This window comes from Hesperophylax consimilis, chromosome 25 (genome assembly GCF_061612785.1).
Source record: "Hesperophylax consimilis isolate HC1 chromosome 25, BYU_Hcon_1.0, whole genome shotgun sequence".
NCBI classification, from domain to species: Eukaryota; Metazoa; Arthropoda; class Insecta; order Trichoptera; family Limnephilidae; genus Hesperophylax; species Hesperophylax consimilis.
In genome coordinates, this window is record NC_142860.1 from 16768734 (window position 1) to 16786260 (window position 17527).

Below are 17527 nucleotides of genomic sequence, written 5' to 3' on the forward strand. Positions count from 1 at the left end.
CACCTATAATTGTGTCAATCTTGAGGAAAGCATTATGTATTTATGCTTTGTTACTTTTATAAAAATAATAATAATTGGACGACTTGTATAGCGCCGTTTTTGTGCAAAATCACCTCTAGGGCGCTGTACAAACTTATAATACATTATTACAGTGATCTATGCTATTACTAACTATTTATGGAGATAATATACAGTACAATACTTACCTGGTAGGTCACTTGACTCAGATTAACACTTAATTAAAATTATCTAATTGTTTGATTTAGGACATAATTGGAAAATTGAATATAACTGGACTTTATCTAAGGTATGGTATATTAAATTTAAGGGTATGACAGCTTAAAAACGTAAATTTTTAGTTTAGACCTGAATTCTGTTAGACTTTTTATGAATCTTAGTTCGGGAGAGAGTTTATTCCAAGCCTTCGGCCCAGATACTCCGAAAGCGCGATCACCAAACTTAGTATTTGGCTTGCGCTTAGGTTCCATCAGTCTGCCTACAGCTGCTGATGTTGCTGATCTAAGAGTTGACTGCCTCAGACCAGTGTTTTCCGGGACGCATAGTTCAGAGATGTAGAGTAGGGCCATTTTATTGATGGATTTAAATACCATCCAGCACAGTTTGTACTGGATTCTTTCATGGCACTGGAGCCAGTTAAGGTTACGAAGGTGTACTGAAATATGCGAATATTTTGAAACCCCGGTTATGAGCCGTGCTGATGCCTTAAACACTGATTGAAGTTTGTCAATTTAATATTTCGGAAGCTTCATATTGTTGTATTTATATTTATCATTGTGTGGTTAGCATAAAAAACAGCGCCATTTATATAAAACAACACAATATAGGATGCAAAAAATTGAATATTTTGTATTGAATATATTTCTTCTCAACGATTTGTTGCTGAATAAAATTTTTGTAAAACAGTTTTAAAGTTCTTTATTACAAAATAATCAATAAGTTTTCTTATAAATAATTTTAGTTTCTAACTTAAAAACAAACACAACAAACAAAAATAAATACATGCATTCAATAGTTATAATAATATGATATCCCGTTTTACTTCCTCAACCATTTTTATTATAATCGAAAAAAATATTTCGAAAACTTTAGCCAAAAACTTATACACAACTGCTAAGATAAAATCAGTCTTTTCAGTTCGACATTTCATTTAAATATACCAAAATGGGAATAACGTTTTCATGTCGTTTATGAATTTTCCATCTCAGAAAGAGATGATATTTATGAGAATGTTGTCACGTTTCTGCACATTTAATAAAATATGTCTTCATGACTACAATACAAAACATTTTTCAAGATTGTGGATAGGAAAGTTTTTTCATATGCAATAACTTTTTTGTTTAAAACATTTTTTTGATAATGTGGACCTCACTGGGTGCTTTACCCACTTGTACTGACTAATGTATCCAGTATAATATATTGTATACATATGTTTTTATAATTACGTAATACATAAACTCTTAACGATCCTTGTGATTTAAAAGTCTACATAAACGACGGGAAAATATCATGAAAAATTCCTTTTGGAAAAGGTTAAGGGTCAACAAAAACAATTTATGAGTTTTTGTACGATAGCGTGGTGTGTTAAACAACTATTGGTTTCTGAGCGCCATAAGCTAGTTGTTGGGCTTCTGGGGAACTGCTGGCCGCGTATTCCACGAGTCCAGAATCGCTGTGACTTTGCCACCCCTGGCTGTGTCCATAGGATTGAGACTGAAATGAAATAAAAATACATTTTATATAAAAATTCTAACACCAGAACATTGCACTGCATCAATCTATTTTTTGATATATTTGTGTATATAACTTCGCAATGACATTATTTTTAAAATATTAAAAAATATTATTTTTCCCAACATATAATACCGTCACAGAATTCCGAAATACTCACGGAATAATCTGAAATCTTGAGAAACCTGTTCCGATTTCGAAAAGAACAATAAAAAATATACTATGTTAAAAATAGGTATTATAATAAAAGGTGGGGATATAATTTAATGCTGGTCTGAATTCTTCACACAGTCAATAGTTTAACATCATAAATATATGTATAGGGCATTTGGAAAATATTATAAAAAAAGGGGTCCTGGGGCAAAAAATTCCTCAGGCCTTTGTCATCTTTGGTAATGTTGTATGGGAGTCTTTTTAGTTTAAAAAAAATCTGGGAAGAAAAAAGGAATGCGGGTTCCAGGAGTGACGAAGGTACGAATCCACTCCTCCCACTGCGGTACAAGGCGATGCGTCGAGAGAGTCTGGCTAGAGGGGTCAGTCTCCCTCAACTAGCCTCTTTCAATCCAGCCCGCCACACAGCTGATGGGCAGACGCACTTGGACATACCTCAAGCCTAATTACCTAATTCACCTAACGCCGTGAATACATCACAAGATTCCCAACTGCTCTCAACTGTCTAGAGCCAGTCAGACTATAGCATCCCCAATTGAGGTATGTTTTGAGGCTGAAGGTTGCAGGGAGGGGAAGATGAGAAAGCGGAAGGTGGGGGATTATCTGGCTATTCAGATCTAGTTACCAAACACGGCTAAAGCCATTTAAATACTGAGAGTGTCTTCCACTTGTGGTAACCTATGACATGTGTTGGTTATGTAATTAGTTATTTTGACAGATTGTCGAGAGGCTCGTGAAATGCTTTCTATATTTTTGTTATTTGTTTTTGGGGTATTATGCCGTGTTGCGCTAACTCCTTCTTTAGCCAACGTTTCGGACAGCATTGCAGTGTCCATCATCAGGGCAGATGTGTTATTTTTGTTAAATATCATCAAAATAACACATCTGCCCTGATGATGGACACTGCAATGCTGTCCGAAACGTTGGCTAAAGAAGGAGTTAGCGCAACACGGCATAATACCCCAAAAACAAATAACAAAAATACTTTTGGCCGTGAAAATCTTAAATCATATTTGCTTTCTATATGCTCAAAATAAAAACGATAGTGTTTTTGGAATAAGCCAACACAAGTTTTTTAAATTTTGCAACTAAACTTCCTTCTTTAAAATAGGATCATTTTATTGCATTAAGCCCTTATAGTTCATTTTTGCTTATTTTGACTGAAATTGAGAATATTAGTAATAAAGATCTCCGAGTTTCATTGAAAAATCTGAAATTTTTAGTCACATTTAGGATTTCTTTACTCTAGAAAAAATTGAGAAAAGAATTGCCATAATTAAGGAATTTTTATGCTGGCGAAAAAATAGAGAAAAGAATTGCGATAGTGAAGGAATTTTTAAGTTGATGAAATACTAAAATAAAACGATTTGAAATGTGCCATTTTCGATTTGCCGCCAAAACAACACGTTTGTTTTTTTTCGTGAATTCGGCGGCGTTGACGTCACGCCAGGCAACGTTAGTGACAGCTGTCTACAAGCCAGTGGCGGTTTTTAAAATCGGTAATCATGAAACGAATTTTACATGTTTTTAGTTCAATTATCAGAATTAGAAAAATAAACCATAAATCTTTTATTTTTATGGTATTCATAGTTTATGAAAATACCCAATTCTTATTAGTGACCGTAGTGAATATAGCGTAGAAATATGTATAACATTGGCTGCTTTGTTTATCTACTAGTTGCCTCCAGACAGGTTACAACTTGCAAATTAATAATTATGCAGTCAAAAGGGCAAAATAAATTGTGTGAAATCAATAACTTGTGACTACATTAGTATATTTGGGCCGTCCCATCAACGTTTATTGTAAAAATATTTATTAACATTCTTGCTAGTTGGGAGCGGCTCACGCGCGTTGTGCTGGCTGTCTGAAGGCAACTATTCATAAACAAACGGATTCTGAACGATATTATAACGAAAACTATTTACAATTCAAAACTAAGTTAATGATTAATTCGATATCAGTTCACGAATTAAGCAATTATTTAGATATACTCGTATATTACGGTAGCTTTTATGATCTGGATTTCTCCAATAATATCAATATCTTTTACCCTTGCTACCCTTATAAATTCACCTTTCTGGGATCAAACCCCTCCTACTTAGAACCCTATCGCTGATCTATAAAACCTTTTGTAGACCACCAAAATACTAACCCTCTTACCCCTCTCACGCGTTATATCATTTGGTCAAACCTTTAAAGTTGGGAATCGGGTTTAAAGATGATTATTCAAAACTGCGGATGGTTTTACGGATAAAAGGCAAAAAGTCTAATTAAATCGTATTCCAAACAATAAATTATAAATTAAATGGATGATATGATATTTTCTTAATGAAATTAATAATTAAAATCAATCCATAACTTGTAGTTTTGATGCTGTAAATGGCAAGACATATTTTTTTTTTTGGAAATTTATATTCAATAATGCTAAAAGATAACTTATAAGGCAATATGCTATCATTGCTGATTTTTATTCAAATATTGCATAGTAATTAATTCAGTTAAAAAAGAATAATAAAAAACACATAAATTTCTTTTTGATTGTAAATTATGACAAGCCACAAAGTTAATGCTTTTTACGAATATTTGAGAAAAAAATACTCCTATATTTGTCAAAATTTGTTTCTAGTTATAAAATAATTATGTACGTCCCTTTGCTGTAATTATATTATTATAAAATTCAATTTTCTCTCTTTTTAATTTGATAAAAAAATGCTACAGTATACAAATTACTGGGTCTAAGAAAACTATCGCCTATTAGTTGATAATATTTATAAAGCCTCTTGATCGATCTTCACAGCTTCTTAAGGCGATGCTCTACGTCGTGTAATATTTTAAATTGAGCCGCTATCAATAACAACCCTTACGTGGATGGCAATAAGGTTTAAATTCCCGCTTAACACCATCCGCCTGTTTTGATTTATGCAAGAAAAAAACATGGCCAAAAAGTGCCTTTTATTTTATTTTGTGGATTTTCAGGAATAAATATTTTTTTTCGATCATTTTATAAATAACTTAATTTTCCACATTATACAATAAAATCATAACCAAAAATGGGTTCGTAAGTAGGAGATTTTGAACTTTAAAGCAATTTGCATTATTTTTTTCTGGGCTTATAAAATGATTTATCTTAAAAATACTCGATTATTTTGAAGGCCAAAATGTATTCCACTCGCAGTATTTAATTAAAGCATCTGAAATATTTCTAGGCGACCAAATTTTCAAACCAAAAACACATGATTTTGCATAACTACATAAATATGTCATCGCCTTAATTGTGAAGAAAGAACTGAAGTGAGCCATTTTTTTTACATTGACCCCACACTGGAGGCCCTGGGAAAAAAATTCCCTCAGGGCCTATGTAATCTAAAATAGTTGATAAGAGAAAATTGTGCCAATTTCTTGTCGCCAGAATTTCTTTAAATAATAAATAAAAAGGGAAATATTTTCCCTCGAGGCCTATTTCATCTTTGGGGATGCTGGTGAAGGGTATTTTTAAGGAAAGGAAGGATAGGAAAATCTGGGAAGGAAAAAGTCATGAGGGGTGGGTAGGAATCTAGGGATCAATGTGTCCAGATGTGATGGGCTTTTGAATGTATCCCTCAGCAAGACGTTGGGTCAAGAGATACCAGTTGGAGAAGTCAAAGGGTCTGCCCAAACCACCCTCTCCTGATCTAATATGCCACGCAGCTGGTTGAACGATGAACCGGGCACCCCTTCTAAATCACCACACGTAGCGAAGCACTTGGAGTGCCTACGGCAGAGGTGTTATAGAAAACCGCCTCCAAAATTTTGATATAACCAATGACAATTTGGCAAGCACATCACCGTATTAAATAATGCGTAGAAATTTTGATTTATCTGGTTTTGATGTAAAGATGTTAAAATAAAATTGGCAACTTTTGATTTTATTAATTATTAATTCCTAATTTCCATACGGTTTGAATTTAGATATGACGTGCCTTACATTATTGGCTGTTGAGACAGCAGCTCCTAGGATCCAAAACAGTCCCTGCAAATATTGACCCAAATGACGTCACAAACGCAAATAAAGAACATTTCGGTTTGGGGGCAAATAATAAATTAGTTAACTATTAACATTTAAATTCGTAATAGAGAATGTATTCGTGAAAAATTATCAATGTTCCATAATTATCGTCATTTTTTTATTAGTTTTTTTGTGAAATAAACAGTAAAATAACGTATCTCACCTGATGTCCAGAAAACATCTTCTTGATCAGGAAGAACGAGCTAATTGCAATGGAAAGCAGTGACATCAGCATGGCTTTCTTCGCCAGCAAGATGACCGCAAGGAACGCCAGTCCCATGACGGTGACGAACTTGAGCTTCAGGCCCAGGAGAATGGGCATCAGCGTCTTGAACACCTTCTTCTTGCCGCGGCCCTCGAAGAGATCATTAGCAATGTTTTTCCAGCCATCGGGAGCGGCGTTGGAGATACTCCTGGAATTGTTAATGGTTTATGGTTTAAAAGTGCTCTCTTCAACATCAAAATTTTAGCATGAAAGATTTTTTGTAATCGATATGAGATTTGTTTGCATTATTTTGTCAATGTGTAATATTTGGCCATTTTTTCAATGGAGAATTTATTTTTATTAAAATTGGCATATTTGTGATAATTGAGCTGTGGAGTGGAGTTCAAATATCTAAGTGATTGAAAATTGTATGACGGGTAGGTAATTCTTAAGAACGTACTCAAAAGAATTTCTCGTATTTTTATAATCAGTTATTAGTTTGTGTTTTGTTTGATTTGAATCATATTAATATGTTGTCACTGTATAATTGTTTTATAGTGTATATATTTTTAAGAGATTTAATAAATGTTTATTTTTATCAGAGTTGTTTATGTTTGAAATTACTAGGAAAGAAACTGTCGCTTATTCTCGCGCAATTTTTTTCTACACCGGCTTAGATTTTAAGTTCATTTTCACCTCGAAAACAGTTTGCGTACTTAAAAAAATTATCAAAAACTAATAAGACATATTTTCCAAGGCATACATTTACAATGACGTGTGTGTGGGCTTATTAATAATTGTTCAGTTAATTGATTACACATGCGTGCCATTTTCCACAAAGTAAGTACCCGCTTATTCAATGCGTACAGAGCAGTGCCATTATTATTACCTGATTGGTCATGCTAACTGCTGAGACAGAAGATAGGCCGTGGTGGCATTAACTGCACTTGAACACGCATGCGCATTAATTGCATCTGTGGCAGAAACGATTGAAACCTGTTAACAATCCTTTACATCCACCCTAGCTGTCCAATTCTTACAGATTTTTAATGTTTATATAAAAAAATATTGCTAATTATATTACATAACATGAAAATATTCTAAAATTAGATTATTAATAAAAAAATTATTACGCGATTCCAATCATTGATACACTACTAAAATTATTGGATTGGGAGGTGCACGTGAAAAAATTGTGAGCCCAGTAAAAGTGGTAGAAACACTTATTATAAATGTTTCTACAAAAAAAATCAATATACATTCCTGACATCAAGTCTGTTAGAAATTTTCCATATTCCAAAAAAAAGGAGATATTTAAAAAAAAAAAACTCAACATCACAAATATTGAAAGATAACAATTTAAAATTAGTTCATCATAAAGGCATTAAAATATAATATAAAAAACTTTCTTACTTTCTATATAACAAAGGAGCATTTATTATATTTACATAGGGATACAATAATTTAATAGCATTCTCGAAGAAATCATTCTGATCACTTAAGTTGGTTCCACCCAAGAAAAAATCAACATGGGTGTTAAGGCGTAGCGGGAACCCAGACAGGCTATTGCGAATCAGCGTTGTGGAACCATTGTGAGTTGTTCGCTTGGATATTAATTATTTTTTTTAATTGAACTTGTGATCTACAATCTAAGCCAGAGGTCCACAAACTTTTTTATCCCGTAGACCACGTGCCGATTTGGGAAGACTTATGAAAAAAATGGTATGACCAATATTTATTTCACCAGATATTTATAATGGGTTAGCACCAGGTAGTGAGCAATCAAGTACAAGTTCTTGATTGCTCATTACTGGATTCATTGGTCGATAACCCTGCAAGTCAATGTCGACCCCTGGGGGTCGATATAGAACACTTTGGTAATGATTGATCTAAGCTAGGTAGACATTTCTTTCTTTTAAGTAAAACAACTGTGAACGGTAGATCTCGCGTCTAAAAGTATGTTTCTAATTTTCTCTAATTCAATAGACCAAAACCAAAAGTACCTATGATATCATAAGATTGATGAATTGTTGTCCATACTTGTATTTATTTTTTTAGTGTTATAGTTAGTTTTTATAGTTTTAATAATTTTGAAATTTTTAATTTTTCGGGTCTCCAAAATAATATGCATAACTGACGTGATGTCACCGATGACCAGTCTCAAAAATCCTATTTTTTTTTTCAACCGGCACTGTATGTTATATGGGGGCTTAGACGTTTTTCATTTTTATAATTATCCGCTTTTAAAATCAAGGAAAACTACGTAAAATGTTAGCATCTCGTCGCTAATATTATTGTATTGAATCAAACTGCAAAAATGCACCTAATTAGCAATTTTACGGTGTTTAAGAACCAACATTAAAATATTTTCAACGGTTCAAATATGAATGTAGACCAGAATTGTCAATGCATATTTTCTAAAATACCCACAAGAAATGAAAAGATAGTCAATTTCCAAACAAAATTACAAAATCTTTTTTTACCTCCTCCAAAATGAAACAAAATTGTATGAAATTGTTTTTTTTCAATAATCTAGTCATATTGGGATTTTCTTTTTCATATAGGCTTAAAAAAACTCTTTTTGAAATATGCTGCAAGGAAAATCGAAATATAGTGTATATGTATATTCTCACAATTATTGTAAATATATTTTTCAATATGGTTGGATAATCAAGAAACGCCATTAATCCAAGCAAATGCCCACAAAAAGCTTCTCCCCGCAAAAACCCTATTCTTGAAAATCTTAGAAATTTCCCGAAATTTGGGGAAATCTCTACGAATTGGCAACCCTGATATGGATGATGTTTGCCATAGATATATTACTTACGTAGACTGGTTGTGATGAAACTGCAGATAAGTCGTACCAACCAAACTGTGTGTTTCATTGGGATGGTGTTTTATTTGTTTTTATAATAATATATGAATGTATTTTTTAGCAATAATGTTTTTCACTGAAGTTTTTTGTTTGTAAGTAGGTACTTAAATACAAACCTACTTATTTTTAAAAACATATTTTATTTTATGAAACTTTTTAATTTTTTTTTTTCATAAGGAATTAAACATTATTTGTCCAAAGAAACTTCACTACCTCAATGACAATTATTTTTTTAAACTTTCTTCAGGAAGGTAGGTATCTAACTTCGTGTAAATCAGGTTGAAAAATACTACGCACTCGGCCATAAAAAAAAAGATTTTTATGAATAAATGGTTGGCTTCGTAGTTTTTTCTCAAGAACTCCATCCTAATACTACTCGATTTCAACATGGCATCTTTTTGCAAATTAAAATAGTTCGTTTATTTTTTTCGTGAACAAAAACAAGCTAACTAAATAACCATCACGCCGTTTCACCGCAGGGGTAGGCAAAGAGGACTGACCGCCAAACAATTCGGTCTTGGCACACACTCCTGGCCTCATTCACATTCATACATCGTCTCATAAACACTCTATTCTGATTCTTGACATGGCCCGACTATATGATTCATCTAATCATGCCATGTCTTTCTCGGGCGTCCCCAACTTCTTCTACCATTCACATTTGCATAGTACATTCTCCTTACACTCCTTTCTTCACTCATTTGCTCTACATGCCCAAACCATCTCATCGTCTCTTTCTTGATATTACTCATTACGCTTACATCAGTCTTGCACACGATCATACATGGTTTTACCACTCATTCACAACTATATTGCACACTGTTTTCGTGCTCTCTTTTTCAAACACCATGACGTTAGACTTACTTACATTCATCATTAACTCATTCTTCATACATACTTAATTCATCTTAAACACGAGATACTGTAGATCTTCTATTCTATCAGCAATCATCACCGCATCATCAGCACACAGCAGGCAACTACTTTCAGATTACTCAAATTCGCGCCCAATCCCACCTTTTTCAGTTCTTGCGTACAATTATCCATGTATAGATTAAATAACCATGGTGGCAGTACGTAGCCTTGTTTAACACCTTTTGTCATATCAAAAAAACCCGTAAAACCACCTTTCACCCTAACACATGAAACACTTCCCTCATACAGAGACGCAATTGCCTGTGTGAGATTCGTTTTCACACTTTACTTGGAAAATACAATCCATAGCTTTTTCCTGTCGACTCTTTCATATGTTTTTTGCAGATCTACAAAGGCACAGACAATTTTCTGTTTTTTTTAGACACTTCTTAGTAAGCATACGCAATTAGAATATCTGGTCCATGCACCCCTTTACACTCATAAAAAGCCTTGCACATGGCATATTTTATCCTTTGTTTCCCTTTTTACCCTCTCAATCAAAATTCTTCCATACATCTTGCCAACTGAACTAAGCAGACCAATAGCCCTATGATTCCCACATTCCATAAGTGACCCTATACCTGTTTATAACGGTATGATCACAGCCCTTCTCCAATCTAAAGGCAGTTAAAAAGATTGCACAATCATGTGAGAACTATTCGGTTATCTCCTTTAAAATATTCAGCAGCAATATTGTCGAAACCGACAGCCTTTCCATTCTTCATAAATTTAATCGATCTTTTTATCTCATCCATGCTGATTTAGGTAAAATTCGCCCATATCATGATGCATATCTTATTTGCAGCTGGAAACACTCGGGTTACTTTCGAAGACTTCCTCAAAATACTTCATCCATCTCTATTTTATTTCTTTCTCATTCGTGAACATATTTCCATCTTTCGATTATATCACTCTCATGCTTCCGTTTTCTGGAGCACTCCGAGACCTTTTGACTTCCTTCCAAAACATTTTAATGTTTTCTTGGAAGTGGTGTGTCATTTTGATTCCCTCTTCCTTTTACAGGAGTTTCTTTTGTTCTTTCACTCCAACTCTTACTCTTTTCTTGCATCCCTGATACACATCTTTAGCTCGATCCCTCTCTTCACTAGATGCACTGCCAGCCGCTATCAGACATAACCATGCATTCTTTTTCTTTGATACCAGTGTTTTAATATCATGCATCACCTTTCTTCATACCTTGCATACTTATTCCACACACCTCTCTAAAAGATTCACAAAGATAAACTTTTATGTGGTTCATGTTTCATCTATACTTAGTCCGCCCATTTCCTTCTCATTCAATCACATTTCTGCACAATTCACACAGAATTGAGCAGATGTGGCTGCATTCTACGATCCCGACAGATTACTCATAACCGTAAAACATCTTAGAAAGTCTTAAAAAACTATGTATTAGCTAAGAAAAAACAAATTGACCACAAGAAATACTTATTAATAATAGAAAAAATTGTAAAGGAAGCCGTAGAGGCCGTCATCATTTCGAAACATTTGTTACTGAGTTATTCCAAAATTTCAGTCTGCAAGGTGAAGACTGAATACTACTCTGATGAAAGAAAACCACCCAGGACAAAATAGGAGTTAGAACAAGCAGAAAACGATAAAAAATGAATGAAGTTTTCATACCTTGCTAATGAGGCCATATTCCACTTAAACGATCTCGTCTGGAAGAAGTCCTTGGCCTCATCGATGAAATACTTCTCGAGTACTCGGGCTTTTTTCTCGACGGATTCCGTAGAGATCAGTTGTTGCTCCACGAGATCTGGTGACGAGGCAAAGCTTCTCGAACCTGGCTGTTCGGGCCTGCGCAGCAGCTCTGCGCCGCCAAACACTTCGATGGCGGGCTTGCTGAAGAAGTCTCGTGCGTCGCGGAACATCTGGAAATATTCTCATTAAGGATTTAAAAATATTTTGATAATACGTGTTTAAGTAAATTAAAGAGTAATGGATAGAATTGATCGGTTACAAAATTTTCTAAAAGTGGAAAATATTTTCGCTGAAATTTATATACCTATTTTAAATTCTACAGTTATTTCATAAATGGGTGGTTTTTAAAGCTTGTAAACCGCGTTTTGTCACAACTGTATTTTTTTATTATTTTGCGGTGGTAAAAAAACGTGCCTTTTTGTTCAACAAATTACGAATAAAATATTAGAGAAATAGTGATACTTACAAATTTAAAATTATAATATAATGTATATTTGTATATTTATTAATATAATGTCAATAACAGTCTGCGTAGTCTGGAATTATAAATATTACCTATTAAAGATACCCAGACTGTTGTTCACACTCACTCTTTCAACAAATATAACTAAGCATCCCAACCAGATTTCACTGTGTAAACTAATTTAATATTGAATAAGGTCTAAAAAGGCTTTCTACAGAAAACATCATTTAAATGAAAATCAATTAAAAACTTCCGCGGTTGGGATTATATTAGTTTTGAAACTAACCTGAATCTGCACGCACGAAATTGAATCCTTCTGCAAACAGTCGTCGATTGTATTTCCAATTCGATGGGAGGCTTTACCGCCGTCATTGTCATGCGAACCGGAACCACCCGCTGCAAAAGCCTTTGTATTCAAACACCCCACCAACACAAAGCACAAAAACGCTGAAAACTTAACCATTTTTTAATGTTTTCAATTGTAGTAATTTGATTTAAACAAATACACCGTGGATGATTCGCAGAGTTTTTGGTGTTATTTGGTGGATGCACTTTTATTTAGATTTTATTGTTTTGAAAAACCTTGAGCACGTTTATAGTGGTCGATATCGCAAGTCCGTGTGATATATAAGTAATAAGGTTTCTCTATTTAAGTCTAACACTGGATTTAATCACGATGCCCGCTCAGGCAACTAACCCAACCGTCAGGCCGTTAAATGGGTTATGGGCTGCAGTTATGCATTGGATAGGTGCGATCCAGCAGAAGGTACAGTTGTTGCAAGCGTGTATGTAGCAGGTGGGTACTTTGTTATTGTCTTTAGTTCCTTGTGTGAATGATTTTTTTTATTTTTGTAATTACTGCAGTGATAAAGTAATAGTAATTACTAAAACAGTGATTGAAAGATCTCATATATCAGGTCTTGCCAACGAGTGAATTGAATTATGGTTCAATGGATTAATGAACAGACTTTATTCTAAAATGTGCTACATTTTTCTTATTTTTGAAGTTGTCGTAAAAAAATACCACTGTAGAAACAAGATAAAATTTTCTTAGAAATTTTGGTATTTGAAATAAACATTGATATTTCTGATAAATAAATTTGTAAAATCAAACATGAAAATGTTACCGGGACATTTCGACTCGATTTATAAATTGAAAGAATTCGATAAATATATAACAAAATACTTTTTATACCGTTTATACAATAAAAAAAAAAAAAAAATATACCTTCACATGCCAATGAAAAAATTCCGCCAATTCGAAATCATATACTTTGACAATTAAAAAAAATTATCCATGAAATAATTTCTAAATGTGAGACAAAATGAGAAAAATAATTATTTATCTTTTCAACGACGAAAAAATAACATGTGTACGCATAAAAAAAAAAAAACTTTTATAATGTATGGACGCGCCGGTCAGATCTGTCCTGCAGAGCCTCTAATCAAATGTATGATGTTTGTGGCTAGTAATGTCCCTCCCAGGCCTGAAAGGTTAAACAACTTGTCTTACGTCACCTGTTATTCCTGTGTAGGTAGTACGGAAAAAAGGCCGGAGTCTCGATTATTTTGGCATTTTTATCGATTATTTGAGTTCTTCCTTATAAATGTGCAGGTGGTGTTTTGCCTCATACTTTTGCTTCTGAAATGTTGTACATAAAAACACAGTAAAACATACGAAATTTTCATTGGAAAAATACATAAATAACCTTTCTACAGTACATTTATTAGTTAACAGTGTTGTATTTTTTACAAGTCAAGCATGCAGTACATACTTATATTTACATATTTTGTTATACCATTAGAGAACGAGTTATTTATTATTAAACCGAAATAATTTTTATTCGCCGTATAAATTATGTTCCGCCCAAAAATTATGATGTAGATACGTTCCTCTGAAGAACTTTTGATATTCACAAACATCATTTATGTTCAATTGTCCACATTATAGATATAATTAGTAAAAAATATATATATTTTCAGTTCTTAGCAGTGCATTAAAAGTGCTAAGCAAATTACACATCTCGTAACACATCTAATACGTATTTTTTCTTTAATTTTGAAATATTTTGTGTTTGTATGTAGAATTACTTTATGTTTGTGATTACTCTTATGTTTGCTTCACTCTAATGAAAATTGTTAACCTCGATACAGGCCCAGTCCTAGTGAGGTTGATTTTTATGAGAAAAAAAAGTGTTTTATGTATAGTGAGATGCAATAAATAAAAAAATAAATTAAAAAGTATTCGATCTATTTGTACTCATCATTAGAAATTATTCGTTTTACCAGGGTACAAACTCTTTGATTGTTTTGCGTATCTAACACATGACGTGACGGAGAAAACATTTAAGAAGATACAAAAATTTTCAAGAAAATGTATACTTTCGATTGTAACATTTATTCGCCCCTCTGTTTCTATTTCACAAAGTCAGGAGAATTAACATAAATTGTAATTTGTTTACATCAACATAATTTACACGGCTGTGTCAATTATAATTTTCTCACGCTACATCCCTGGAATGTACATTCTGTTCCATCAATAGTTAATTTTTTATTTTAACTATTAACTTATAATATTTTCTACGCATTTCCTTCATAAAAGTCAGATTTGCAGATTGAAATAAAAGTGACATTTTTTTTCGTATGGGCTTATATTTCCATATCAAGCTGTACATTCACCATGATTACAAAATTCAAATAAGATAGTGAAATACATTTTCAGGAAAGTGTAAGACAGACCGACCGCGTGCTAAATGGTCTAGTATTAAAAGGTGCTAAGTCAGTGGCACATTTGTTTCCGTTTAAATTGGTATGAAAGGCACTTCTGGTTTTCTTCTATTCCATGATTTGAACCCACTATCACTAGTAGTTCCTCATCTAAAAAATAAATATTGGCCTAATTAAAATTAAACATTTGCTAGACACAAACCTCCTCACACTTAATATCGACAAAACACAATATATGACATTTTCCATACGCAAACATAATTTTCCCGACAGCTGCCCTAAACCAATAATTCACTCGTGTTCACTCAACATACACTCGCCCAAAACCTCACGTAATATTAATTGCACATGTCCTACCCTTAAATCATCAAAGGAAGTTAAATATTTGGGAACATTTATATGTGACCAACTACGCTGGGAAGCACATATCAGTGACACAGTAAAAAGGCTTCGTAGACTGCCATATATTTTGCTCTCTTACATCCATCTTAGACCTATAAGCTCTAAGAAGTGTATATTTTGCTTTTTTTCAATCAATTGCAACATATGATATTATGGAATGGGGTGGTTGCGCTGAATCCTTCATTAATCCAATAATTACAGTACAAAAACTGGTTTTGACAATTATATTTAAATGCCAACCTACCCACCCCTCCAATGTGCTATTTTCTAAAATCAGGGTCTGAGATATTTGCTAACTATTCACTAAGACAAGTTTATCCTACATACATAAAAATAACCAGCTGGTGGCTCCACAACATCAAGTACACACCCGCTTTTCATCAAACCTGGGATGCGAGCTCTCAAAAACTAGAACCACATTCGCTCAACGACAATTCTGGTTCATCGCCCCTAAAATATACAACGCATTGGGCACCGATATAAAATCAACTTATAAGATATCCCTTTTTACTTTAGGTGCTCAACGATAGATATTTGAAAGGGGGCTAAAATTCTTTAAAGAATTTCTAAAGACTTTCTAAAACTATTTCAAAAAATTAATTTAAAAAATATGTATTGTATCTTCACCTTATATTATTTTAACACTTTTATTTTTTTTCACATTAAATAATTTGTATGACTACCGTAACACGGGCATTAACCTAGTATGGTAGTTGAAAATTGTAATATTTAAAAATCTAAAAAATAAACAAAAATATTTTTCAATATTTATTAGGGCGTCCAATGAAGTACGTTTCTTATTTTATTTTATTAAATAAATTGAATCAAAATTTCCTCTGACATTACAAGATTTGTAAGTAGGTACTTCAATACCTACCCTCTTAATTATAAACCACAAATATTTTTTTTTAAATCTCAAGTAAGGAATTATACAATTTGCCCAAAGAAATGCCACCATCTCAGAAATAAATATTTTTTTAAACTTTCTTCTGGCAGTTACGAGTAGGTACCGCAATATTAAATATTCCGATTTGGTAAAGGAACCACGATCATGCGAATTCTGACGAAATAAAAAGGTAGGTAGGTATACGGCGACCATCTTTAACCAGTAACGAATCGAAAAAAATACAGACAGATTGAGTTAAAACGAGACTTCGTTATGCGCAGTCTACAACCAATTTTATGTAATATTTTTTGTGGATTGTATGTATAATATAGTATAGCGCCCTTCGTGGCAGCAGTACGCGTCCTAACGCGTCCTACAACCGCTTTGTGTTTTTTTAGTATTTTCAAGGGAAATGAGGCAACATCCCTTTGAAATTATTTTTCAAATCAATTAATCAACATTTGAACTTAAATAAAAATAAACTTTATAATTATTAGAACTTTATAATATGTGATTTGAGTGCAGTGTTTTAAAAGTGAATAATCGGACATTTGCTCAAAAATAGTCGACATTCGAAACGAACGGCGATCGGTAAATGCACTCCAGATGTTTTCAACGTAATTCTCGGAAACTGGGGAAGTTTGGACCCTGGCAGGTTTTTTACTAAGCCCAAGGTAATTTATTAACTGTCGATTTTTATTGCGGGCAGAATGCTCCACTTCAACAATTACCAGGAACAGGATTACATGGAGATAAATGATGGACTTGCCGAACGCCACAGCGGTGCTGCCAGGGTCTCTTATCCATGTGAGGTGTCAGCGCTTTATTATTAGCAGCAGATACATACCTGGACGCTGTTGTTGGATGCGGTGGACTCTCTTGCTGCAGCAGCTGGTCCAGTTCCTTCACCACCTAGGATTCTTGCTGCAGAGTCTCCATCTTTTATTTTCGTAGAACGTCACAGCGGTGCTGCCAAGGTCTGGTATCTGTGAGAGGATAGTGTGTCAGCGCTTTATTAGCAGCAGACACATACCTGGACGGATGACGAACCTCGTGCTGGCACTGTTGGTGGACGCGATGGACTCTTTCGCTGCAGCAGCTGGCCCAGTTTCTTCACCACCTAGGATTCTTGCTGCAGAGTCTCCATCTTCTATCTTCGTGTCACCTGTTCCTATACTTAATTTTACTTAACTTAACTTCACTCTATTTTTGTAATTTATATTTTTTGTAATACCTGCATCAACTGTAAAGCGCCCCTGAGGTGATATCTCACAAAAGTGGCGCTATACAAATTATCCAATAAATAAATAAATAATAAATAAATGATATGGTTTCTTATTGATAATTCCATAAAGCTGCACAA

General features: G+C 33.7%; 1 protein-coding gene across 1 annotated transcript; it reads right to left on the reverse strand.

Annotated features, from left to right (window-relative positions):
• Positions 1–1602: 1602 nt before the first annotated feature.
• Positions 1603–12612, reverse strand: Osi6 (DUF1676 domain-containing protein Osi6). Its single transcript, XM_089646698.1, has 4 exons — positions 12436–12612; positions 11606–11856; positions 6130–6379; positions 1603–1731 (listed from the first exon to the last, which is right to left on the reverse strand). The coding sequence occupies exons 1-4, from the start codon at positions 12610–12612 to the stop codon at positions 1603–1605; spliced, it is 807 nt and encodes a 268-aa protein (XP_089502824.1).
• Between the last annotated feature and the right edge of the window lie 4915 nt (positions 12613–17527).